The following is a 26693-nucleotide window of genomic DNA, read 5'->3' as shown; positions in this document are numbered from 1 at the left end:
ATAATACCCTATCCAAACAAATCAAATTCTCCCAAAGCAGTATTTATCTACCAAATTCGGCTTGCTTCTGAACTTATTAGGTCAAGAGTGCAGTGCCAACTTGGTGGCGTTGATAAAAATCCCCTGCTTCGATGATGCGAATAAATTAGCCGAAAAAAGAAAAATCAAAGTTGATCATTAAAGCTTTGCACGAGACCAAGCCCATCAAATTTTGCTTTGTGCTGGTGCAGGGTGAGAGATTTGGATTGGATAAAATTCATAAAATAAAGACGGCACAGCAACTTTGATCCGATCGCCAGACCGAAGATGGCTGGACGACATTCAGGACCTGATGCTAGGCTGAAACTGTGACGTACGGGGAAAGGGCAGAAAAAAAAAAAAAAGGAAAAAGAAGATGAATAGAAGATGATAATATGAGTCGGTAACTGGTGGCGGCCGTCCGCTTCGGTCCGATGTGACCTTGTAACGCGTGGGTCCCTATCTTTTTAAAATCATAGATAGGGTGGGGAAAGCAATGAGTTGGTTCCCCCAGCCGCCCACGCCGGCTCCACCTTAAATAAATGCTCTCAATTTCCAATTCTTCCACCGTCCATTTCATGAAAGTCCTTATCAATCGTCCCCAAGACCCAATATCATTATGGGCCGATTAAGTATGGGCCTCCTGGGGCCGCTGGTATAACAAGTCAAAAGGCTCAACGGGCCCGAACTGCACTGCGTTCCCTAACAGAACCAGGCTTTTGTCGCAAACAAAGAACCCAGCTTGCTCCATCCGCGACTCTAAGCGGAGGTCGAAAATGATGGCGTCAGGTTTCTCAGTAGCACTTGATGACATTTTTTTTTTTTTTTTTGCATTATCATCATCATCATCATCGTCATCAAATTGGAGATATTGCAGTACGGGAAATCTGGATGATCACTCATTTCTTTCTGTTTTTGTTTCAGGGTTAAATGTGGGGGCGCAGCTGCATCCCATAGGCCTGAGCATGCACAAATGGGGAGGTAATTGAGTGACAGTATTCTTCTATGACATCATTCTCCTTCCACCCCACCCCCTCCTTTTTTTTTCAAACAAAAAAAAAAAAAAATCATCGAGCTTCTTCGAATTTGAGTTGGGACCAATTGGGCAAAACAGTCTGCTTTTCCCAGAATTACTTTCAATTTCCTTGCGACTTGAATTTTGTAAGATGGTTGTGCTTATATTGGAAATTATGAGAAAAAAAGAAGTGGAAAAGAGAAGCATAATTGCGATAAGAAGGAATGTTGGTGGCATATATGATCTTTAGCTTCAAGGATTGTTTCGATTGTTAAAGTGAAAGATCAGTACCAAGGCCTAAAGGTTGTTCACATCTAGATATAAACCACTTTAATGTCCACGCGCACCACCTGTTTGATTCAATGCTCAATTAAAGTATATGACTCTCGTGTTCTACTTCTGGAGGGCGGTGTAGTGTTGGACCTAAAGACAATGTAGGGCTGTTGAACAACTTGAATCATGGTGCATTGTATTCTTCTTGGGTCGGGATGGACAGGCAAAGGGAACAATTTCAATCATCATGACAGTAATCTTTTTTTGGGCCGGTGAGGGTATCATCGTTTTCCTTTTTTTCATTTTACACCTAGCTGTTCCTTAATCCTCGAGGGAGTGTTGCATGAATTGAGTTTGTCGTAATTCTATCAAGCCAATTGGTCTGTAACTGTACATCTTGTTTTCAGGTCTACAAGGGAGACGAATGCATTCGCCAGACATCACAAGTTGTCTGAGTAATAGGATAACATGCCTACTTAATCAGCCATCCATTCGGACTCCCGACATTGACCGAAAAGAAAGTAGGCCTTTGGTTAAAATGTGTGGAGTTACATCAGCTAGAGATGCTGCTCTGGCATCAGAAGCTGGTGCTGATTTTGTTGGAATGATTCTCTGGCCTAACTCAAAACGTTCTATTTCACTTCCTGTTGCCAAGGAAATATCAAAAGTTGCACGGGAGAATGGAGCAGAGCCTGTTGGAGTATTTGTAGATGATAATGCGGACACTATATTAAGAGTTTCTGAAGCCACAGACCTTGAATTTGTGCAGGTATCTCACTGCCTAGTATTTGTTAAATCTGGAGGTTTCTAACCCTCTTCTTTAGCTTGTAATTTTTTAAAAGTAATGCAGCTGCATGGAAATGGTTCCCGTGCTGCTTTTCCAGTTGTTGTGAGAGAGAACCGGGTGATTTTTGTCCTTCATGCTAATGAAGATGGAAGCCTATTGAACTCCATTTCTGACGAAGAATGTTCTCTAGTTGACTTGATTCTTGTTGATAGTGCTAAAGGCGGAAGGTAGATGTTTCCAACTACAAATTGTCATATGCTAACTCGTAACTATTTGCCCGCTATTTGCTTTTCAGTTTAACAATGGTTCGAAGCACATCTGATTCATAAAAGCAGGTGAATCCGTTTCCTTCTGTCAGACTTGCGACCTTCCTGAAAGCACCTCCCTTTCATACCATTGTACTTATAAATGCAGCCTCCTCTTAAGAAACAAAAGTTTCAGTGAAGACAACCTTAAATTATTTATATTCTGAAATCTTAAAGGCTCAAGCATGTGGAATCATCTAAATAGAATTTATTCAGCTTTGATACTTTCAATAAACCAATTAAGTTAAAAAACCAACACTTCAGTACTGCTACAGTGTAAAGGAAGGAAAAGTCTAGACAGTCAAACTACCAAAGAAGAAGGTAAGATGCTATGTTAACTTCTTGTTTCTTAAAATATCTGAATATGCGCTCATCTGTGTGCTACAACTAATGTCCTTTCTGGATCTGATATTTAATCAACAGGATCTTGATTGTGGTATTTTTAACTTTAAACGACTGTGCATAAGAGCATCCACAATGATTTACATCCTCAGGATGTAATGCACTATCCCACATCATGCCACATCAGCATTCCACTATCCCACATCAGTATTCCACTATCTCCTCTTTTTATTACACTTTTATTTACAATGAATTACACTCACATAGTATAATAGCATGGGTCCACATGCCACATCAGCATTTCACTATCTCCTCTTTTATTATACACTCTCCCCTCTTTTATTTTAATAATGCACAACTCATAACCCATAAATAAATAAATTTATTATTTATGTTACGGTTATTTTTATAAATAAATTTCTATATTTGGACTATTTAACATATTTCTAAAACTATTAAGATTCTCATCCATAATGATAAAATACTGAAATTTATAAAATTATGTAAAGAGATTGAAAATAATGAATAAGGGAGTAGGAGAGATAATGGGGCAGAAGATTGTGAGGTGAAATAAAAAAATTACTTTGTGTATTTATAGGAAGTAAAATAAATTATCCGTTGCTAAAATATAGCCGTTGTAAAATGGCTGGCTCCAAAAATGACCATTGTAAAATATTTCAAAAAATGACCAAGTAAAATGCTGTCTCATTTTGGCTATTTGGACGTTTGCTAGTGTTGTCATGCCGTTTCAATCCTACAGCATCTTCCATGACGCGCATCATCAGTATTGTGCGTGTAATCTCCATGACACGGTCTAATGGGGGGCATTATATCCCCCATTATACATTGCTGTGGATGCTCTAAGTTCCACCAGTATTGTAGGTTTGAATCTAAAAATAGGAATATCATCTTAATATTTGTTTATTGCATAAATTCTGGAAAATGGTTGCACACTATTTGCTTGGTCCATTAAATGATTCCTGATTCCAATGTTTTAAAGCAATCGTTTGATAGCTTGTGCATATGCTTTACAGTCTTCATAGCCTGTGTAAGCCTGGTCTTGACTTGTCCTGGAACTCCTCTGAAAATGCTACTTCTGCATCTGAGTATTTGCTTTCTTCTGGACAAGCATTCCTTGTGCAGTTGTTACAACACCACCTGATATTCTTTTGCAGCGGCAAGGGATTTGATTGGTCCAAGTTTGAACTGCCACCGATTAGAAGCAAATATGGGTGGCTCCTAGCTGGGGGAATTAATCCCGAGAACGTGTCTGAGGCTCTTTCTGCTCTAAGACCTCATGGAGTTGATGTTAGTAGTGGTATTTGTGGTCCTGATGGTATTCAGAAGGACGAGTCACTGATATTGTCCTTTATGAATGCAGTCCGTTCTGCAAATGTTTTAATGGAGGAGTAAACTGTCTTAATTTCGAGTTTGTTGAATTTTCTTGTGTAATTAAACCATCGCTTTGAAGTCCAATCATTTTGATGAGATATTCATCACAAGTTTGGTGTACATATTGCCCGTTGTACAAAGATCGAAATACTCTGTCTCTGTTATGAATTTCCTAGGGCTGTGATCGAGTGGGACACAGCATTCAACCTTTTACGACATTTTCCTCCAGGACATTTTCGTTCAGGCTTCTGTAAAACGACTAGTGAACAACGGGAATGGGCCATATGTGCTTAAATGTTAATGATGCGGGCAAAAACTTGTGTGGACCTGGTTTATCGGGCCATCTGTAGAGAGTGGTGCAGCATCAAGATTGAGAAATCTTTTTTTTTTTTGCTTATTTTTAACTATGCCAGGTCCATAACCAATTTAACCTTTACAGAATATTTCTATCCTGAATATGAGGAGCAAACCCTCTTGTTTTCGCCGATTAGTTTTTTTAAGAGATTGGAATTAAAGAAGGGAAAAAAAACTGGGACAGGATATTGTGGGAGCAGGAAGAGGGAACGAAAACAAATTATTGTGGCACTTTTTATAATGTGATGTATGAAAATATAATTAGAAATATAAAAAGAGGAATTGGGGAATATGTTTACGAGACAAGTAAAATATTATGTAAAATAATTCAGCAATCCAAACACACTCAATCATTTCAATCTTTCATCCGATTTCTTCTTGGAGGATTTTGATAGAAGGGGGGTTAAGTTTACAAATTGAAAAGGAAGGGAACGGTAATGATTGGCGATAGGGGGGGAAAGGGGGTTGGCGGTGGTGGTGGCGGCACTGATCGGGGTGGGAAGGCGGAGCTATTAGGCTATGGAGGTCATCAGTGTTGACGGAGAAGAGAAGTGAAAAGGTACGTCAGATTTTGAGGGCTTTGCGAGCATTTGGGAGTACGAGAATTCAACATGGCGATGTGGCAACTTGTGCGCTACCCACTCAAAAGTTTTAGCCTCTTGCCAAAGATGCCTTTGTCCCTCTCCAAATACGTAGCACATAACGTGAATGGCTGGTCCAATGCTGAAAATGACGCGACCTTTTGCGCCATCCATGAAAACAATGTGCAGTTTGGACACTATTTCACAAAAGTCAGTGAACCCGACGTCCATATGTTTCATCATGTCGTCTGATAGTGAATCCGCATATGTTTTCATCATGTCTCATAGTGATTACCACTTTTTAATATTTTCTCTCTTTTCTTTTTTAAAAGAAAAAAAAAAAAAACATTAATGGGCACATCATCTAATGTGCTGTTTGGACTCGGATTTGATAGGGCATTCCCCTTTTACTACTTCAGAATCAGAAATCTCGAACGGGACAAAACCCTCAAACCACTCTGTGCTACGAATAGATTGATAGTAGTAGTAGTACATTTTACGGCATCAAAATATCATCCTGTTTAACACTGACCACTCTGCTATGGTTACATCATGATGTACTTTATGCTAGACAAAAAATTGCAATGCCCTCTCAAAGCCTATATGCCATCCCTAATTACTGGATGGAAAGAATGATGAATTTATACGGTAAGGGTGGTTGCCTTGATTCTGGTCTTTGCAAGCTGCAGAATCTTTAACAGCTTCGAGATACAAGTCAGTCGAAAAGAATTGCTGAGTCTTTTAGCAGGCCGGCCGGCTTGATACAACAGACTAGGTATATATATATATATATATATATATATATCTTCTTCAGTGCCTCAGTTCAACTTTCGAGAACCGGAAAGCTGAGGGTCACTCTGATAATAGACAACCTCCCCAGTATCACTCACATAGTGATCCTTCCTCATGCTTCTCACCAGGACTCCCAGTAAATGAAATGGAAGAGGCCTTGATTTCTTTGGTTCCCTGTAATACTTCCCTAGCACTGGCCTAGCAGCTTCTGTCTGCAATCACCCAAAGCCATCAAGATTCGGACACAAAAAGAACACGCTCAAGTATTGCATCAAATTTTACGCCAACTTACTGCTTCAATTAGATGATAGTGAGGGATTTGTGGGAAGAGATGATGAATCACATGGGTCCCAATGTCATGGTGGATGTTATTAATCCATCCATAATCACGATCAATCGTCGTAAGACCTCCTCTCATATAATTCCACTCCTGTTCGAGTTTAAAAGGAAAACCGAATAATTTTAAGTACTAAAACAAGAATAACTCGGTAACAAATCATATTTAGTTGACAATTTTTTATAGTTAACAAATGTAAAGATACACTGCAGTTTGAATTTTTCTAAGAACATCAGCTTTGACTATAAGGTCTAAGAATGAAAAAGGCCTCCAGTTTGCATACCTTTCCCCGATACCAAGGCAGCTTCTCGTCATGACCGTGGTGATGCAAGTAGGTAACCAAGTCTAGCCACATGACAAAAATCTGCAAATCCCACGTAGAATCTTCAAACACAAACTCAAGAAATGTAACCTAACAATAAAAATGCAAAGGCAAGAAATTTGTAAGGGGCCTTGACTAACCCAATAGGGAACGCCATAGAGTTTGAGCAATTGAACAGGACCCATAACAAAGGATAAACCCACAAGCAATGCAGCCATAGCCGCCCAACAAACTGTTGAAGTAATCACATCATTTCTCTCACTAGGGACAAACAAATCACTACTTGGATCAAAATGAGAGCCAGTCTTCCCAGGGCTCCGACCCCACTGTGATGAAATCCAGAAGAAACATATTCAACGACTTTGAAAATCCAAATCTGGTTGTGACAATTGGTCACGTTATTCAAATCAGAGGAGAACCAATCTTTTACTTACCAGATATACTGGGTACGCTAGCAAGGGGAATGGCAAAGTGAACCTTAATTTTTTGGTGGCACTATCCAAACTCTTAAAAGTTTTTTCAGATAACTGGAAAAAAAAAAAAAAATTCAACCTTGGGTGTTAATTGAGAAGGATTTTATGTATCAGAGCGTACCACCAAATTGACAACAATGACTTACAGGGTGCCAGGACTCATCGTTTTCAACATGACCATGGTTCTGATGGTGAGTCCGATGGCTAATTCTCCTGCAAAATTCAAGATTTTAGAAGTTAAAGATAATCCATATCCAATTCAAGATTTTTGATAAACAAGCAATAAAATGGGCACTAAAGATGAAGAAATGTTGTGAACAAACCATCCATGATAAGGGACGAGAATTGAAGAATGAAGAATATGTCCAACGACACTATTCAGCCTGGGATTATTGGAAAAGCTTCCATGCCCACTGCAGAAATTATTCCACGAAATAAATAGTTATTAGCACCAGTATATCATCTCCCAGTCCCAGATACCAAAGCGGAAATAAAGCACTAATATTTTCAGAAAGGAGACTAGAAGAAATAGGAGGTGGAAACGCGAGATTACCAATCATGGCCAAGAACAAACAGGGCCCAGAACATAGTCCCTTGGGCAAACCAGTAGAGAGGCCAAACGAGCCAATTATTGAAATAAGCTGCAACAGCTGCCAGTCCGAAAACCGCAACAACATCCCTCGCCACATAGCTCATGGACCTCCATGGATCCTTGACCCAGCAATGCTTAGGAATAGCTGCTCTAATATCGGCCAATTTGAATGGTGGCGGCGCACCTGGGTCAAATTCACCTTCATCATCCCCAATTACTCCAGTAATCCTCCCCCTTGCCTTGTATTCTTCTTCTCCAATTCCTTGTACTCTAGCTGGGGCACTAACATTCAATGCCCAATTCCTGTCCTTTACCCCACTTGAAAAAGAAAAAGAAGAACTACCCAGATCTAGTTTTGGTAGTCTCAGTTTGGCATTGAAATTATTCAGGCCAGTTTTTGGTTTTGGGTGGATTCTGGGGAGTGGTCTTATTCCACATTCTGATAATACCCAACTGGCCATTGGGGAAGACTAAGGAGAAAGTCAGGTGCTTGGTCCTTCTTTAGAGGTCTCTCCCTAGATTCTGATTGTCCTCCAGGGAGAGATATAAAAAAGTAGTAGATGCAAAGAATTTTTATATACTTCTGACAACCGGGAAAAAGAAATTTTATGTTTACGGTTAGATTGGGCGGATGAGTAGATAACAAAAGAGATCTTCTCCTCCAATATCAGGCTGCAAAGACAGAACCCTCAACTAGCGTTTCTTGTTGCTTGTCTTCTTGCTAGCTCTATTAGGGTTAAATGCTCTCACTCCAACCTCTCATTCCCTTCCCATTTATGGAGCTCTCAACATTTAAAATTTTTTTTTTTGGTCAAAAGCTCTCAACATCTAAATGGGATACGCAAAATCCCCCAATTTCTTCTCTCTTTCCTTCGCCAGTTCCCTTCAGTTTTCACGCGAGATAAATAATCAATCGAATAAAACGTGATATTTATGCTTCACAGCGACATTAGAGTCCTCTTTCATTGCTCCTCATCCAGTCATCATGCAATAGTTGTACTGGTCCCTTGCTTATTTTATGGGCTTTGTTTCTCTTTTGTTATTCTTGAGAGCTGATGTGAGGTGCGAACCTTTGCTTATCATCACCACTTGCTATTGTTTAGCTGCTACTTGTTTTCTTTTCTTTTTTTGTGAAAAGAGTTTCTACTTGTATTAGTATAATATTTTTTCTAGTTGGTCATGTTAGTAATGCACACTTTGAAGCTTGATTGTTGAAAGCCAGGAGTTGTCGTATGCTTAACTGATATTTTGAACTTTTTATTTTAAACTCTTGATTCTAAAAGATCATTAATCTTTTTTAGCAAAGAATAAGTGGGATTGAAGAAGTGAAAAGAAAGAAGAAGGATTTGAATTTCGAGCTTATAACTTTTAGAATTTTAATCATAGTCACTACACCAAAATGTTCTCTGTCTGAAGCTAAAAAATAAAAATAAAAATTACTCATTCTGTGCCGTTGAAAGCGTCATACTTTCCATTTTAAAATGTCCCAAAACATTTGTCATTTTAGAAAAATCAAAGCACCTTTTAATCTTTCTTTCTAATATATCTTTATTTTTAATCATATGTATGTTATTATTTAAATTTAAATTTTAAATTTGTGAGAATAAAATTTAAAAAAATATATATATAAACATAACAATCAAATAACTATTTTTAAAAAATTAGATTCCCCCAAACATGACTAAATGATTGAGACAAGGGAGTACAAAATGCTTCGAAAAAAATGCCCTTACTCTAGCTTGCAGTTGAACTCACCCATAGGGGAGGGCATGACTTTATCCTCCAAATCGGACAAAAAAAATTTCAACTCTCGAGTTTTATTATGCTTAGCTTATTACTTTTAGCTTTTGATTCTAAATTTTATTTAATTTAATGTTCTTAATTGGTTTTCTTTTTTGGACGTTGACTTGTCCAGAAGCTATTAAATGAAAACGATAGAAGTTGCCAATTTAACTTTCAAAAAATTGGTTTTCTTGATTTTAACTTTAAAAAAAATTTAAAACTGTCAAAAAAAAAAAAAGCATGCCCTTCAAATTGGAATTGGTAAAATGGGGATGGGGTGCGCTGAACTTTCTTTGTGTTAGGATTATTACCAATTTGAAACAATTCATCTCATGGATTGAGAGAGAGACTGCCGAAAAACGTGTGGAAGTGGGAAGACAAGACTACGTGGTCAGACTTGGCTCGCACCCCACCTTCCCATATTCCATACCAGTACAGTACTAACTACTAACAACAGGCCTTCCCAGAAAGCAGGGTAGTAGGAGGGAGCACTAAACCGCCATTAGACTTGTAGTAGCAGGATTGGTCATTGTCCTTCTCCTCCCACACACACACACACACACTCTCTCTCTCTCTCTCTCTCTCTATCTGCTTTCACATTCTCAATCAAACTTTGAAAACAAACCACCAAACAGAAGTCGAGGTCCTCCGTTGAAGATTCGGTCGGCGTCAAAATTTTCTCGTACTTGGGTCTAATCCAGACCGTGTTCCAACGCGCTCTCTTTAGTCTTTACTTGCAGTCATTTTTGCCTGCCGACCACATTTAAAATGATTTGTTAACTCGTTTTCTTCCATCGGTTAAAAACTCCTCTTCTTTTTTGTTTTTTCGCGCATGTATATATCATGGTCGGAGTTGCATTACGAGGTTAGAATTCCGGTACACCGGATTAGTTTAGTGGTGAATTGTGTCTTAGTCTGACTCTGACTCTGCCATCTTCCAACCTTCCCGAATGCTTGCTTGAAATTGTGAATGTTAACGCGCATTGCGAATATTTGACATCGTCATAATAACTTTACAACCTACGTGCATTTCTTGGTTCTTACTTTTCTTTCCCTTTTTCTTTTGTTTATTAAGCTGAGAAATGGTTGCGTGCTTTTGAGCACCCTCCTCCTCATCCTTTTCCTCTTCATGTTCAAGGGAAAGGAAAAGAATATGCACTCTGGTCAAGTCCTCGATCAGCAGCAAGCTGGAAAATGTACCAATTATTCGTCAAACTTCTTAACATACTTTGTCCAAAACACGAGGTAAGTATAAAATGCCATAACATATATATGCTCTTTTTGTCAACGATGCTAGGTTGCATTTGCAATAGGAAATGAATAATCATCCTAATCACTCATTAGAATATAAGCAAAAAGTCTTCCAATTAATGTAAAGTTGGACTAATACAGCATAGGATTGAAGGGATTTGATCCAAAAGTAGCCACAAAAGTTTCCAACGATATCCGGATTAAAACAAGGAATCAACTCACACCAGTAGCTTGCCGTGTGGAAAAGTGCAAAGTTGAGAATGATAAGCACTCGAGTAGGGATAAAAACATGCTATCTGTACAAAATTTGAAGCTCAAAATAAAAACATGCTATATAGATTCTTGTATCCAGATCTCTGTTAGAATACTAAAAACTTTCAGTTTCAGGAGGAAAATAGTCAACCTAGTAAAGCTGCACATTAGCCGAAGAACACGAGGAAAAACATTCGGTGTTGGTCGGAAAGCAATGACACCTTCGTATCTAAAACGAAATTTGGTCAACGATAAAAATACCTATACTTTCTGTACAAGTTTTTGTCAGAGTCAATCTTCTCACTAAAAAATGAATTTCAACCATAGAACACTGGAAAATAGAATAATATTCAAAGTTTACCAACAACCCACCCACCCAACCCGAGGAAACCCATACACATAATAGTTTGTATGCCCAGCAGGTTAATGGTTTTCAAGAGGGGGATGCTCTTGGAAGTGTTCAACTCTGGTCGCAATAGTTACATAAATGGCTGTGGAGTCCAAACATTGTCAAGCCATCTGGTTTAACAAATTCAATCATCTTAACTGCAGATCGGAAGTCAAAAGTTCCACCATTTCCGCTTTTCCATGTTCCTAGCCAGCTCATTTGCCAAATCTGCAAAGCTCTCAGCCCCGCTTTGAAGTTCTGCAGTGCGTTCGCTAAGTTTCTGGTAGCAGCAGTAAGAGAGCACGTAAATAACCAAAATTTTCAAATGAAGTACAGCACTAGATAATACGTTGTTCATTAGGCAAAAAACAGAGTTCCTTAGAGATCTTGTTTATATTCCCAAATATCTACTTCAAGATAGACAACTACTTAAAGCTAGAAGATGGACAGACAAGATTATTTCACAAGCCCCTGACATTCAAGAGTAAAATGACCAATTATATTGAAGCTACATTTTTAGCCATTACCATACCTCAAGTTTCTGCTGCCGTTCTACGAGTTTGTCTCTTGCTTGTGCAGCTGCAGAGGTGGCATCCTAGGAGTAGCACACAAGTCAGACATGCAATTCCTAAAACTAAGTGTCCAGCTATTTATTATTCATTTTTGGATGAAATTACCCCAGCTTTTCGATATTTTGCAATGATTTCCTCTCTTGTTCTCATTCTGGGTTTTGTATCAGTAGAACTGCCTTCAAACAACCTTTGCCTCTCTGTTTCCTTGTCTGATAAAGTAGCAGAAGATGTTAGTCCAGTGAAAAGTGATGATAATTGGACAATACCGCTAAATTTCTTTATACCTTTTCTTTCATTGTCACTCTTGGAAGATGATGATACAACTGACAAAGGCTCATCAATTTCAATGTCATCTGTTATGCAACAGACATTAGCAAACAAGGAAAAATAGAGTTCTATAGATCTGGCAGATAATGTTGGGGATTAGGTCTGTCCAAGTTACCAATGTTAAGCTCAACATGAGGTTGATCATCGGCAAGATTTTTTACAGGTTCTGAAAAAGGAAACCTAGAAAATATGATGTCCATATGCGCAAGAATGCTTTCCCGAGCTTCGGAGTTATTCATCTCCAACTTAGCCCCTTTAAACCCCTTCATGAATCCACCAAAAACACCAGGGACAGTACTCTGGCATCAGAAAACACAAATTTCTCTACTGACCACTAAGGGGATATGATAGATTCTGATATTAAAAAAATATTATATGACCTGCTTGCTCTTCTGATCGAGGGCAATACTGATGGTGGCATCTGCAGCAGCAGCAAGGACTTTATCATGAAGACAAGGTAAAGCCTCCGGAATCCTAGTATAAAGCATTAGTTGAGAGAGAGAGAGAGAAAGAAGAAGAAAAAGAAGAAGAAGAAGAAGAAGAAACCTGAAGTTGTTTTCAGAGGCTAGTAGAGATACAATAGCAAATTCACTCCCACAGGCCTGATGGAATTGAAACAGCAAATGCTCCAAGTCATATAATGCCAATAAAAACATAACCCTGGTACAGTTGTAGTGATGATGGAGATTCTAACATTTACGCACTCACAACATTTTGCAAACAGTCAATTTTGGAAACAAACCTTCAAAATAGAGTTAGATATATAGTATAGAACAAACACTCAAATTATCAACTTTATCAGTAAAATGCGATCATTTTGATACTCAGGCTAGTGAGCCGTTATACAAAAATTGATCTAAAACATAAACCTCTCAAACTAATTCCTCCATCATTAATCTTCCAGGAGTGTAAATCCATCAACTCAGCTAATGAATTGTAACACGAATTGGGAATACAATTTGCTATAGGATGTGTAATCCAGGTTCTTCCATATCCTCCGTAGCTTCAGATATCAAGCAGCCCAAGCTAAAACCAGATAAGCTGTACCATGTTCCATATTCTACCAAAACAAATATGAGAAATCATCCCTGCTTTAGCATCTTCTTTCACTTTCTTAACTTCCTTCTGATCATTCTTGTGTGCCTCCATAGATGCCATCACTCTCGGAAGTAAACAGATTATTTGACTGTTCAGAGATACTTGTGAAAGAAAGTGGAACTCAAGGCAAACCTGATTTAGAAACCAGAATATTCTTCCCAGTTTGTATACCATAACTATCAAAGTTCTAACTACACTTCATAAACTTCAGAAGTATACGTAATTTTATTACCTCCTAGCTTTAACTGCTAATTCTATTCTCACCAACATCCATGATACCCCAAATACTCTCTTAACTTTTCCAAGGATTACTGAATCAGAAGGCTGATGTTTCTTGAACTTTACCATGCTTCAATTTATGGAAGTCAATTACAAGTAGGTGATGAACTGAAGCCAAAGACATAAAGCAATTAGCAGCATTCTGATTCTGTACTATTTTTTTTGACAAAGTGGTGCACGGCTAATTATAAGAAAAATAGCATTTCTGAAAATTTTATGTAAGGAACAATGGCTATTATCTGTAAAGAAATATCTAGTTTCATATCCTTAACACAAGAGCAAAAAAATGAGTTTAATTTTGATTCATTTTTTTCTTTGATAAGGTAGAAAATTTGACACATCTTTTGAGAGAGCTAAACTAGATCGAGCAGTCATTGCATTGTCCGTGACTTTCGCATGTATAAGAAAGGAGAAAATTCCAGATATAGAGGAAAACAAAAGAAAACAAAAAGGTGAAAAGACTTACCAAAGTAATCTGCCCTTTATCTGAAGAACTCATCAAATTGTTCATATTAGTCTTGAAATTCCACCTAAGAGTTGAAGTTAATGATGTGCTTCCCAACACAGTGAAAGCTGGCAAAGACCTTTAAAACAGAAGATATTAAATGTCATCCATCTGGTGTTACAGTAACACAGAAAGTTTTTTCTTGCATCTTTCAAGTGATTCAGTAAAAGGACACTTCAATCAAACAGTTTATTTGAAGAACAAAATTAAACCCTAATTAATTTCAAAAGCATTTCAACTATACCACGTAACTTAGTTCATAATATCATACATCTCCTGATCAAGCACGCCACATTAATAAAAACAGTATATTATCATGTCTGAGCTATGTACTTACCTGACTTCAATATCTCCAGTTTGATAGACTATGATAAGCCCATATTCTGTTGCCTCTTTTGTGAATATTGCCGTCCAGGAACATGGTTTGACAAGATCAAGTTTATAGATTGACTTATTCTCACCCTGAGATTAGCAATATTATAAGCTGCACAAACGTATAACAATAATCTTTAAAATGAAAATCAGTAAACAAGAAGGCACCTGAATCACGGAGTTCAAAAAGTACAGATGCAATGCATTCTCACAACAAAATAAAATTATTGAGTCCTTCAAATTATGGACTATATTTGGCTCTGAATTTTCAGCTTCCATTGGATCACTTTGACGTTCATAACTCTTGTGTCCAGGTTGACCTTTGGCTTCAAAATCCTCAGAAGACTTTGAATTATCATCTTCAGACCCTTCAGCTACAGATACATCGCCCTCTGATAACAAAGATGTCTAATTAAGGAGCAAGCACATGGATGTAACATAAGAACGTATGTACTCAAGGAGTTATGCTTGCCTATAATATACAAGGAAACTGCAGTTGACTCTTCCATTGGATGAATTGGCTGAGATACCACATTGCCAGTGCTACTATCCACCAATACAACATGTGAATCTCTAGTTAAAATAAAAGCTACCTCCTTAGCAGATTCATTTGATGTCCCAATTTCCGACTGCTTCAGACTCTCAGTATCTGGAAGTGTTTTCACAGCCAGAGAGATGATTGGGCTTGAGCTGCATAGAGCGTCAGTAAGAAACAATACTGACAGCGCACTGGTTTCAACCATAGCAACCTGTCATGGTGTAATTAGAGCTGAATCTCTGAAAAGCTTTTAGTCATTCCTTATTCGTAGTTCAACCAAATAGAGAGGAAGCGTAACCATATAATAGCCTCCAATTAACTACCATCAAGTTATAACTTACCTGACCACATTCAAACCCAACTGCAAGTCTATCTCCAGAATTTACCCACTTTAAGGTACGAACAGGAGAATTCAGGAGGGAGAAAATAGCTTTGCACAGGGATCCACCATCATGAGCCAAATTAAGAACTGCAAAGCAGCTACAAAGGTCACATATTCACAAAAAGAACCTAAGAATATAAAAAGAAGATGGGCAACCCAAAAGAAGGTATACCACAGATATGTTCCAAGATATGCCAATGGAGATGTGCTAGTACACATATACCTACACTGGACAACCAGTTATGTGTACTATTTGTTTCTATGATAACTTCCGTTAAAATTTTTATTCATAAAAATTAATCAATCATTAGATTTTTGTCAGCAACCATCTAAAAGGAAAACCATAAACTGGGAAATTAAGGATGTTGGCATTCCCTGCCATCCCATAAAAGGCTCTTTCGAATATGTTCAACAGAAATGATCGACCTACAGTGCCTCATAGGAATATACTGAAGTTGTTCTCAACCAGGTTGCTTCGTTTGAAGAAGATGCTTTTGTCATAATTTCCCCATAGGAAGGGAAAGCTTGCATTGGTAGAAAATCCCACCACCTCTTTGGGGTTTTCATTAGATAAAGTACTTTATGTATGCCCGGATTGGCGACTTACTGATTCCATGAGTTTGGCACGCAATGTTCCCAAAAGGGTCCTAAAGGTGAACACTGCTTTCAGAGTGACTTTACTCCTTACTCTTAGCTCAACAGGTTGTCCAGCAAATTATACATTCACTCTTGTACATTTCATGATGTTTTATTTCTACATTGTCATAAGCTCACCATACGATGCTCTCATAATGTAGAAACCTAAATCCTTTTCACATAGTTTACATGCTAAGTTTCAACAATCAAAATTGTTCAACCTTTTTTCCCTGATCTTTCTTTTTTTCTTTTTTAATTCAGGAGATATAGTCAAAGCATGCCCGCCCAGAAAAACATAATTTGGATCACTGATCAAGGGATCACTCAATTTTTTAATGCTAGGAGATGGGTTCTTAGCTACACAATAGTTCTGTTTGCTTTATCCTGGCAGCAATACTCTTCAAGTATGACTTTTTCTGGGAGGTATAAAATTCATTATATTATCTTTGAAAATTAAAGTCAAAATTCATCATTAGAACTGCTTTAAGTATTTCCATCACCATCTTTATCATTTTTCATAAGAGTATTTAATCCAAACAATATAACAAATTCTTGGATTACAAATTTTAGCAATCTAGGATGCTAATATATGTGGATTATAATATCAACTTGCAATTCATTCGGCTGTTAGCATGCCCTGGTAACTTAATTTCAAATTACTGCACACAAAAGACATTCCACAGCATATCCTGCCTATAGCTTTATAAAACGAATCCACACCTTCACAAAAGGCGAACTATACATATTGATGATGGGGAAACATAACAACTTTATTCTTTATTAGCACGAAAGAGTACAGGAAAAGAAAACTAATGCAATTAAAAAAATTCCATTCAATTCAACTGACAAGTGGATAAGGTTAAGGCTTGGCAATGTTATGTTCCTCAATCAGGTAGCATAGTACCACTTACATACAAATGAGTGGCACCCTTTCCAATTCAAAAAGAGCTCAATTGATCAAAAGTACACACTCCCTTTTGCTCCTTTAACACCCTCACAACTTCTATTTCAGTCCCTAAAAAGGCAAGCTCACTGGAAAAGGCTCCATCCAGAGCAGGGTTTGAGACTAGGTTATCCTATTATTTTCAGGTAACTAACAGTAAACTCCTTCAAAAGAGTATATACGTTGACTCCCAACCAAAAAAAAAAAAAAGGAATACTGGTGTAGCATGGAACTCTGCTAAGTCGTTCACTTAAGGCAACCAAGTTGCTAGGAACTATATACCTGAAAATTATGTTGTATGACAGGAGCAAAGCACAGCGTAAAAGCAATTATAGTTGATAAAAGGATGTTACCTTGCCGTTCTGTCTGTGTAACCAAGTGAATTCCAGATTTATCTTTAGTGCCATCTAGACCATACAACCAAACCTACATCATCCCAAGATAGGATCAGAAATTGCTCAGCCGAATAATAATATTCACGGAGTAGAGAGGAACTTTATATTCTGGAAATAGTATCAGATCTTACAAGACCATATTCATTGCCAATAGCCAAAGACAAAGAAGTGGGAGAAAAATCTAAAGTAGAGATTGATGCACTTGCACCAGCAACATCAATACCCTCCACCTGTGCATCACATGGTTTTTATTAGTTTTCATTTGTTCAGCTAAGCAACATTTACCATTTTTTCATAGAAAGAATCACGAGTCTCTCATATTCCACAAACCTGGAGTAGAAAAACAAGCCTGAGTGATAGAACAGGAAATGTCGAATCCCATACTCGAACACTTCCGTCTTGATAGCCTGCTACATATATTCTTTCCATTCCACCATCTTCAGCTATAGACAGTTCACCAGGAACACCACCAGTCAAAGGCCATCTGCTACTCCCTCTTGTCATAGTCTGCTCAACTTCAAGTTTTGCAGCTGAAACCGTCTAAGGAAACAATAAATGATTAAAGGAAGAATATTACATGAAAAGTGATTAGATGACAAAATTCTGCATGCTAGATGGTAAATTATACCTCTGCAAGAACCCTGGAAGAATTGGCCTTTGCAACCACTGAATATAGTTTTCCCACAGTCATTATTGGTTCAATTGTAGGTATAGTTGCAGGATATTCTACAGCAAGTACTGAATGCTTCTTATCTGGCTCGAACCTCAGCGTGGACAAACAAGAGTCATCATAAAAATGGAGTTGACCTGGGTTGGTCAGAACCAGCAGTGAAGCACTGTCAGTTTTCTCCATTTCATGAGATCTTGCAATGACAATCATATCCGAGAAAGACCCATTAAGGGGAAGATCAACACGGTGGACGCATGTTAACTTTGCTATCCCAGATGACCAGTCAAGATCGAGAATCTGCCAAGGGAGAGAAATGTCAAAGTCCATGGGCGAATTAAATACACAAGCCACGGAGCAAAGAGCTCCACCACTCACATCTTTATTTCCTTTTGCATTAACAATATGTTATAAAGATGGAAAAGTTGGCCTTAGTGGTAATTAGAAAATTTTTAAAAACACAAAGATTGCATGCAATGTAGAAAAGTGCAGAAGCAGCAGCCTAGCATCAAATAATTATTTATGCCCTACGCTCCTCCTGAACTTCAATAAATTTCTCTGAATCTACGAATCCAATTTCTTACCCATTTCATTAAAAACCATTTTCAGCATGCATGGAAGGGAGTCCACGTATGTGATTCAGGTTAGAAGGTGCAGAAATAGCTACAAATGAATACAGAGAGTAGGAAAATACAACTTGCAATGTACTTAACAAGGAGATTAATTCCGCTCTTAAACATCAATTATTTTAGTAATGATCCAGCAACTTTGGTAAATATAAAGAAAGTAAATGCAAATAAATGACTGATACTTTTTATTCACAGAAATGAATTCATGTAATAGAACTCTACTAGAATTGCTTTGAACAAAATTTTGGTCAAGGAAACTGAATCATGCATATAAGTCGTCCATAATGTTATATTTTCTAGAGAACCTTATTAATCTTGAAAAGAAATATAATATAGTTTAGCAATCTGCAGTGATGTTCACATAGAGCATGTCTTAGTTGATATTACGAATAGCAAATTCATGATCCAAGACATTTCTCAGCTTTGATGGCTAGTACAATCTAAGTAGATTCATATTTCACCTCAGCTTGTAACCAAGACTTAATATAGAGATTAGCATCATTCCTATGATGCAGTCAAATTTTGAAATTCAGAGATTTGGTAATCATATACCTCAAACCAGTGGAAGAACTGAAGACTTCATTGTCTGAAATCACAAACAAGCCAATCCAGAAACTGGGATGGCACAAACTTATGATGTACTCGTTATGAAATCATTGAATAAGAAATCTCACTATCTTGTAAGTAGAATACAAGACTACCAAGCATTACTAACCAGATGACAGAGTAGCATTGATTAGTTAAAGAAAATAAACTAGAGTCAAACAAAGAGACTTTGAGCCAGACTTTGGCTAACATTTTTAGACTTTAGTTTGCGAAAAAGAAACTCCCAGTATCCACAAATGAAATTTCCATTTCTAGGAAAAGGTTCTTTGCACCATATTTGTTATACAATTTAAAATATTTGAGACCACTAGGACATAAAATAGACTCACAGCATACCGTCAAGACTTCTTCAGATCCAATTTCTTCACCGCCATAAACAAAAAGCTGACCTCCAAAACCATTTCGTTTCTTGTTAGCAGACCAGTGCAGAACAATGACAGGAAGCCTTCTTTCTGCAGATGACAATTGTATCTTAACCACTTTATCAGACGACTTTTGAGCTCCCTGACCTTTAATATGATCAGAAGCAGATAGATTCCACAGGAAAATGTCTCCATCCACATAGCCAACAGCTAGCAATGAACCATCACCAGACACCCAACAAAGAGAGCTTATTTCCTTTTCATGGTCTAATAAATTATCCAAGGGCTCATGGCTCCCATCACCCGAAGATTCAGCCAGCATTTCATCCTTTAGTTGGAGATCCTTATTTCCTCTAACAAGAACAGCTCTATCTTCAGTAACATCCCAGAGAACTATCAACCCATCCTCATATGCAAGAAGAAGCCTGCAAATAGTTTCAATGATTGGAACAGAAACAGTAGAAAGATAATTTGACCACTGGTTGTATTTTAAGAATAAGAAGCCAGAAAATTTCAGCTAAGAAAATAAAGTCGAGATATCTCATATCTTTCTAATCAACACATATGCTAGAGAACAAACAGGAAGAAATCGATGTATGGCCCTTCTGCAGCTATGGGAAGCAATAGTAAAAACCATCAGACTAATAAAAGTAGTAACAAAAATTACGTTAAGTTAAAACATTCTCCATTTTAAGCCTCCAAAATACAGCTTAATGAACTTTGAATGGATCATAAATACTTGCAAGTTACAGAATAGGCTACAAAATTTGAATACTAAAAGAAACCATCAAGTATGAAGAATACAAGTAAATCTAAGTTTCTAAGATTAAGAAGCATAACTGCATGTTTAAAAATGTTTTCTCAGCTAATCATGACAACTACAATGCTGAAAAAGAGTCCATTCATGATAGAAGCTAAAATGCAATGGTGGGAAAAACAAAAGTGTATGGTGAAGGCTAGGGTAACATAAAAACAACTTGACATGTAAAAGAAACCTGTGTTCAGAAACTGTGGAACTGAATAGAGAAAATGAGATATTGTTTTCCTTACCTATTTCCAAATGATGAAGGCTGAGGTAGCACACCCACTATCGATTGGTTGAATGGCAAGGAAATCTCTGCTGCTTCTGCAAAGAAAATACATCAAAAGCCATCATAAACAGACAATACAGAGTCATGAGGGCTAACACTTTTCCTTCAAAAAAAATCATAAGTGGCTTTCTTTCATTATCCATTTGATTGTTGAACATTTCAGAGCTTTCTTATTATGTTTGCCTAAACACACAGGCCTGAAGAATTCAGAAGTTCCCAGCAAATGGTACACAACAGCAGCGGTTTTCTACACCCAGAAAAGCAGTTCCTCAAGCTTCCAAGTTAGTACACGAGAATGTGCTTTTGACATAGAGGAGCTTGAAGATGCATCAAATAAATTTAAAAGAACAAAAGTATGGCTACGCTATTACAAAGTACTGTTGAACTTGAACAAGAGTTGGATCTGAAATATCCCTTTGCTCTAGTTCCAAAGAGTTCTAGGCTACCCAGACTTTTTATATTTCCACTCAAAAACATTGGCACTGCCTCAAGATACATCAAGCTTACAGCATTATCATTTGTCCCTCAACTTTAGAACACAATTAACGTCTGACAATAACCATTACACGGTCCTTTCTCCTTAAAACAAACAATTCAAAACAAAAGGCAGGACATATATAAAAGGTGAGAGTGGTGTACAGTATTCCACAATCAAGCTTCAAATCATTTTTTCCTCATGCAGACTCTCATTCTGCATGCACAAGAATGTAGCTTTTGGTATTAAATATGCTGAACATCAATTCATTTTGACAAAGAAAAATGGGTTCAAATCAAGAATGATATTGCTATTGCTTGCCTATTTCTTTTGCCCAAAACTCTTGCCTTATTATAGATGTAGACTAGTGGCCACTCATTACTCTCATCACAACAATGGATGGGCTCCATCAACTATTGCAGTCAATTTATTAAACACCTATAACATTGGACTAGTGACCCTTGGTGTAACTTTAAAAGGATGATCCAAAAGATTTTTGTTTAACGGGCTAGAAGACGGACTAGATCATGCACATCTCCAGTCAGTCACAGATTTTAAACCAGAAAGATAACCAATAACAGCCTAAATATTCTGCAATCTAGAGGCAGAGTATTCTCAAAGCACATAAAGTTAAGGTTCAAGCCAAACAGACCCATGGGTTGGTAGGGCTGGTATGCATTTTAGTCTTGCCAATTCAACCCATGAATCAGTCAATAAATATGGGTTCTTATTTACCCATGTATCAGTTGCAAATTAGGGATAAAATATCCCATCAAGAGAGCTTTTGAGGCCCAGAGAAAAACATGGTTCAATGTGAAGTGGCTTTATTCAGTAAAAGAGTCATAATTCATTACAAGCAGCTGCTCCTATTCTAGGGAAACTACTGACTTCCCATGAATCCACAAGATGAACTTAACCAAAATTTGATATAATGATAAGTCAGCATCACAGGCGAGGAAAACGTTTGATGATTCAGTTATTCAGTGAACTTCCAAAAAACAAACAATGGAAAAGAGGCACAACATTCTAGTTCACAGATCAAACAAAATCAAAGGGCTATTTAGAAAATGTAAAGATAAAATAGAATACTTAAGGACATGATAAACAGTATTTACCATCAATGAGCAATTACATTACCAGCTACAAGATTAGCAGGAATATGGTAGGGTAATTGAAGAATGGTTTGTTCCTCAGCATCATACTTCAGCACAGACAAAAATCCATATTCGTCCCCTATATACCTGCACGTATGCATAGAGATAAAAGTCAGGCATATCTCAACTATGTTACTTTGATTCAGCCAATAAGTGTAAAATTGAAGCCCAAAACATTACTCCTTTAGTTCTTTACATGAATTGAGTGCCATAAATAACAGAGAAGGCAGTTATATTGGATTCCCATTGTAAACTTGTAGAGATACTCCTGCTTTCTAGATCCCAAACCTGTAGCAGTAAATTCCAACTAAGTTAATCAGAGGTATGGCCACTGCATCCAGAACGGGGCAAAAAGGGAAAATAGAGAAGATAGGAGGGAAGAATGATAATGAAAAGATGCACTTGAGGTATTTGTGGCTCATAAAAGCAATAAGTCACAAGATGATATTGCATCAAGTATACCTGAATTTCATTTTCATTGGAGATACTCACAAGATAGCCTTGATTTTGAAGAAACTGAAAAAAGACAACAAAAGTTTGCAACATAAGCATTAGTCTTGTCATATCCAAAAGGAAATTTCTGCTGATTTAACCAAAAGAGGGCACATCAATTTGGAATTGATAAAAGATTTCCCTTCTCATTCTTTTAAATGTTGAAATTACACCTGTTTTGGTGCTTTGACTATGTCTGAGCACATGATTAAGAACAGGTAGTTTATATTAATTTGCACAAGGAACATATAAACTCAAAGCAATTGAATTTAAGAAATACAAACATTCTCATGTTCCTACTACACAAGACCTAAAGGAAACTTATCATAGGAATAAATAAATTTTAGAAACTATCCAGACCCAATGACAGGGAGGCAAAGAAGGTGAAGACTAGAGAAAGAAAAGTTTCCATCCAACATCACAGTTCTTCATTTTCACAAGTAAAAACATTCATCAAATGGTGCCATTCATCAAATGATGCCAAAAGGGGCATGCTGCATATGAAGGTTTTTAAACAAACCTCCAAGTTCTTAAAAGGTATCGGCTTAGGAGACATAAGAAGGCCTTCAATGCTGTCACCACCAACCACTTTAATCCTTCCATCCCTGAGAGAAAACAGGAAATGTTTCCAATATTAAAAGGATAATAAGGAATTCTACAATCATTTTTATCCACTCTGCTCTTAAATGCTAGGCCACTACGAATTCTTGTAAAGCACTTTTCCCCTGCAAACACCTATTAACTGAAGAGTTGGAAATTTCAAATTTTAACAGAGATTAACAGTCACTATTTAAAATGGATTCACATTTATTAGTAGCAGGGAGAATATCTATGGTACAACCCCTTAAAAGATTATAATATCTATTCAAAATGATGTTTGGATTAACAGAACATTGTTAGCAAGTTCACTTACGCATCTTTGACATAAAAGTGTTACACTTTGCTTGATGTCTCTTCATTGACAAACTATTGCCAGAAGTTAATGTCTCTTCATTGTTTGATTAGGCAGATCCTTTCAAGAATGTAAATTAACAATCGAATCTCATGTTATCTCAGAGACAATTGCTAAAGGGCAAAAGTTTGGTAGATTCTTCTTCATTGACAAACTGTTGCCAAACTAATGTCTTTGTTTGACCAGGCAGACCCTTTCCAGAACGTAAATATGGCAACTAAATCTCATGTTATCTCAGAGACAAGTAATGAAGACATGACTCAGCTTGTGGCAGTCCCATTGCTCCCCCCCCCCCCAAAACAAAACCCCTCAAACTTTTGTGATGTTCAATCAACTTTTAAGGCGCTCCCAGCATGTAGGTACATAACAAAGCCATGAACAGTATCATATTGAACATTTTTATGTCAATCAACCTTCTAATCACATGACAAGAATGGAAATAGCACAACTTATTGAGTGCCTTCACTCCAAATTACAGGGTTTGACTCTCACAAGAGAGCCAAGCCTCTACCCTCTCCTGTCCAGATAGACTATGACTTCAAACAGTGAAAAAGGAAAAAGTAAAAAACAATGACAAGATGGCAAATTACATGAATATAAAAGTATCAGTTTAGTATTTGTAAATGTAATTAACAGATCAATCATTACCCCAAAGAGAATAGAAGCAGATCAACTTAGAGAAGAGCCAGTGTTCACTCACAAGGTTCCAACAGCTAGTAGTTGCTGAACGGAGTCAAAAGCCAGGACTGAAGCAGTAGATGGGATACCATAATGAACTACAACACGGGGTGCCACATCCGAAGATATAGGGCTTTCTTGCACTTCACTTTGCTGAAGATGGATGCCATCACCCAAAGTTGTAAGAAGCTCAGAAAACCAGTTTTCCAAAAGCAATATTAACGAACAGGTTAAATTATTGACAAAAAACTAACCAAATTAGTAAATCAACACCGTAAAAAGGTTAATAAAATTTGAATTCACATGCAAACAGGTAACTATGCCCACCCTAACCATTGGCACTCTCTTAAAATCTCATCCTTTAAGACATTTAATACAGAATTCCACAAAGAAAAGGAATCAATAACCAGAAGAATCCAAAACAATTAGGCAGAATATAAGCCTTAACCACAAGAGCCATAGTTTCCTTGTGACGGTGAACAATGACCGGCAAGGGAAATAAAATTTCACAGTTTTATTACTCCTCGAACAAAATTTAACCTTTTCCTTTACCACAAATGCACTTGGATCATGAAATGGGATGAATCAACCATATTTGAATGCCTTTGCCTAAGCTGACTATTTGACAATTGTTCAAGCTGGTTTAGGACCCCAGGTCTATGACAATATCAAACCATTATTCTGAAAATCAATTTACTAGCTGCTTAATTTGTTGGGCATTCCCGATTAAAAAAGAAGAACGTCCACGCAAGAAAAAAGGTCATCCGGAAAGCAGCAAGAACAAAATATCTTAATCCTTCCTAGCATATCACAGTAAAATCAGCAACGGCGTCAAAAGAAACACAAATTTCACAGAAATCTTGACCTTCATCAATGCACAACTCCAACAGCCAGGAATGATGATCAATCACTTAATAGTTTGATTAACTGACTTAAAAAAACCATTTTTTTGATTAACTTGATCACTGAAACGTACAGCAGTAAATGTTTAATTTGCAATCAGGAGAAATACATTTGGACGGATTGACGAAATTACCTGAGGAAGTGGACGAGGACTGGTCTTTTGGAATAATTTACCGAACATTTTTACAAAAAAAAAAGATTGATGAACTTTGCCCTATAATTTGGCTTTAGAAATTTCCTTGTTTCTGCGGATGTATTTAGGCAGGGCAGGAGGAGGAAGAACTCGTCCGGGTGGAGATGCGGGTCGCGGTTCAAATTTCCGAATGGTACCTTTGCGTGTTCAGAAGTGGTCGCGGAGATTTTCGTAAAATTGAATGGGAGAAGTGTCATTTGCCAACAAACAGAAACAAAAATTGACCTTCCCAAATACATATTCTTCTTCTTTCTTTCTTTCTTTTTTCTTTTTTCTTTTTTCTTTTTTCTTTTTTCTTTTTTGCTTTAACTATGTTAATCATTTAATTTAGCTGCCATTTATATAATTAGTTTACTACTTGAATTAAGTTAATGAGGTTTAAGATGCATCAAACTACAAACTCATAAATCCTCCACTTGAATTGATTAGGGACGTTATTAGGTTGTAATATTAGGGACATTATTTACCAATACTTTAGAGCAAAAGCAGTCATCAGCGAAATAAGCAGCTTAAGTAGAGCAAGAAGCTTCCTATTATGAGGCTGTAATGGCTGATTAAGCCGCTCTCCCGGTATCACTCCTGTCACTTTAATCCATTATATCCATTATTTCGTACAAGGTCAGAAACTTCTGCTAGCACTTTATTGTGTAGGATTAATCTTTCCTACATTGATTATATATACACTATAGTATTTAATAAATAATAATTATGTAAAATTTAAATTTGAAATTCTATCATGAATTTAATGATGATAGTGTATACAATATCGGTGCATATAAAATTTACTCTTATTTGTATATCGAAGAAATATCTATTTATCCATGGGTTTATTTGCTTAATACATTATACATCCACGCTCTTGTCTAAGTTTAATACCTTTGCTTCATTGTGGCCTGTCTTTCCTTGCTTTTTCTTTCTATTCTATTTTATTTTAAGAACAGTACCTCTAACTAGGGGTACAAATTAATCGAGTCGAGTCGAGTTTTGACTTAGTCGAGTCGAGTCGAGTTTTGACATAGTCAAGTCGAGTCGAGTTTTGGCATACTATGCTTGCAACTTAATAAGTACTACGTATTTACATGGACAGAAACAATTTAGTCATCTGTACTAGATTAACCATGATTTTGAACATGAAAAAATTGAAAATCTTGAATACTAAATTGGGCAAATCGCCAATTTGGTGTCTAA

At 37.1% G+C, this 26693-nt stretch overlaps 3 protein-coding genes across 11 annotated transcripts; 1 reads left to right on the top strand and 2 right to left on the bottom strand.

The window, feature by feature from the left end:
• Positions 1 to 678: 678 nt before the first annotated feature.
• Positions 679 to 4242, top strand: LOC113730348 (N-(5'-phosphoribosyl)anthranilate isomerase 1, chloroplastic-like). Of its 3 annotated transcripts, XM_072073814.1 has the most exons (6): positions 679 to 807; positions 943 to 999; positions 1714 to 2075; positions 2157 to 2320; positions 2674 to 2719; positions 3916 to 4242. In XM_072073814.1, exons 1-5 carry the CDS (start codon positions 795 to 797, stop codon positions 2693 to 2695), a joined length of 618 nt encoding a protein of 205 aa, XP_071929915.1. In that variant the 5' UTR covers positions 679 to 794; the 3' UTR covers positions 2696 to 2719; positions 3916 to 4242. The 3 variants fall into 3 exon arrangements, with proteins under 3 accessions (XP_071929915.1, XP_027110782.2, XP_071929914.1); XM_027254981.2 differs by lacking the exon at positions 2674 to 2719 and having other exon boundaries at positions 685 to 807; XM_072073813.1 differs by lacking the exons at positions 679 to 807; positions 2674 to 2719 and adding an exon at positions 1439 to 1578 and having other exon boundaries at positions 851 to 999.
• Positions 4243 to 5509: 1267 nt separating this feature from the next.
• Positions 5510 to 8344, bottom strand: LOC113725374 (omega-3 fatty acid desaturase, chloroplastic-like). Its single transcript, XM_072073812.1, has 8 exons — positions 7545 to 8344; positions 7315 to 7404; positions 7138 to 7204; positions 6953 to 7045; positions 6659 to 6844; positions 6480 to 6560; positions 6152 to 6289; positions 5510 to 6071 (listed from the first exon to the last, which is right to left on the bottom strand). The coding sequence occupies exons 1-8, from the start codon at positions 8042 to 8044 to the stop codon at positions 5886 to 5888; spliced, it is 1341 nt and encodes a 446-aa protein (XP_071929913.1). The 5' UTR covers positions 8045 to 8344; the 3' UTR covers positions 5510 to 5885.
• A 2653-nt stretch (positions 8345 to 10997) lies between these two features.
• LOC113730346 (uncharacterized) lies at positions 10998 to 25723 on the bottom strand. Of its 7 annotated transcripts, none has more exons than XM_027254977.2 (24): positions 25446 to 25723; positions 24432 to 24562; positions 23300 to 23384; positions 22750 to 22803; positions 22484 to 22575; positions 22271 to 22374; positions 20618 to 20693; positions 19542 to 19992; positions 17932 to 18270; positions 17634 to 17843; positions 17435 to 17533; positions 17262 to 17334; positions 15289 to 15416; positions 14882 to 15158; positions 14578 to 14801; positions 14375 to 14499; positions 13999 to 14116; positions 12702 to 12757; positions 12536 to 12629; positions 12271 to 12454; positions 12113 to 12181; positions 11934 to 12037; positions 11789 to 11851; positions 10998 to 11536 (listed from the first exon to the last, which is right to left on the bottom strand). In XM_027254977.2, the coding sequence occupies exons 1-24, from the start codon at positions 25491 to 25493 to the stop codon at positions 11429 to 11431; spliced, it is 3312 nt and encodes a 1103-aa protein (XP_027110778.1). In that variant the 5' UTR covers positions 25494 to 25723; the 3' UTR covers positions 10998 to 11428. The 7 variants fall into 7 exon arrangements, with proteins under 7 accessions (XP_027110778.1, XP_027110780.1, XP_071929907.1 ...); XM_027254979.2 differs by having other exon boundaries at positions 12271 to 12418; XM_072073806.1 differs by having other exon boundaries at positions 20618 to 20687.
• Between the last annotated feature and the right edge of the window lie 970 nt (positions 25724 to 26693).

Source organism: Coffea arabica, chromosome 2c (assembly GCF_036785885.1).
Source record: "Coffea arabica cultivar ET-39 chromosome 2c, Coffea Arabica ET-39 HiFi, whole genome shotgun sequence".
Taxonomy (NCBI): Eukaryota; Viridiplantae; Streptophyta; class Magnoliopsida; order Gentianales; family Rubiaceae; genus Coffea; species Coffea arabica.
Note: the sequence above shows the minus strand (reverse complement) of the source record. Positions and strands in the feature narration are given on the sequence as shown.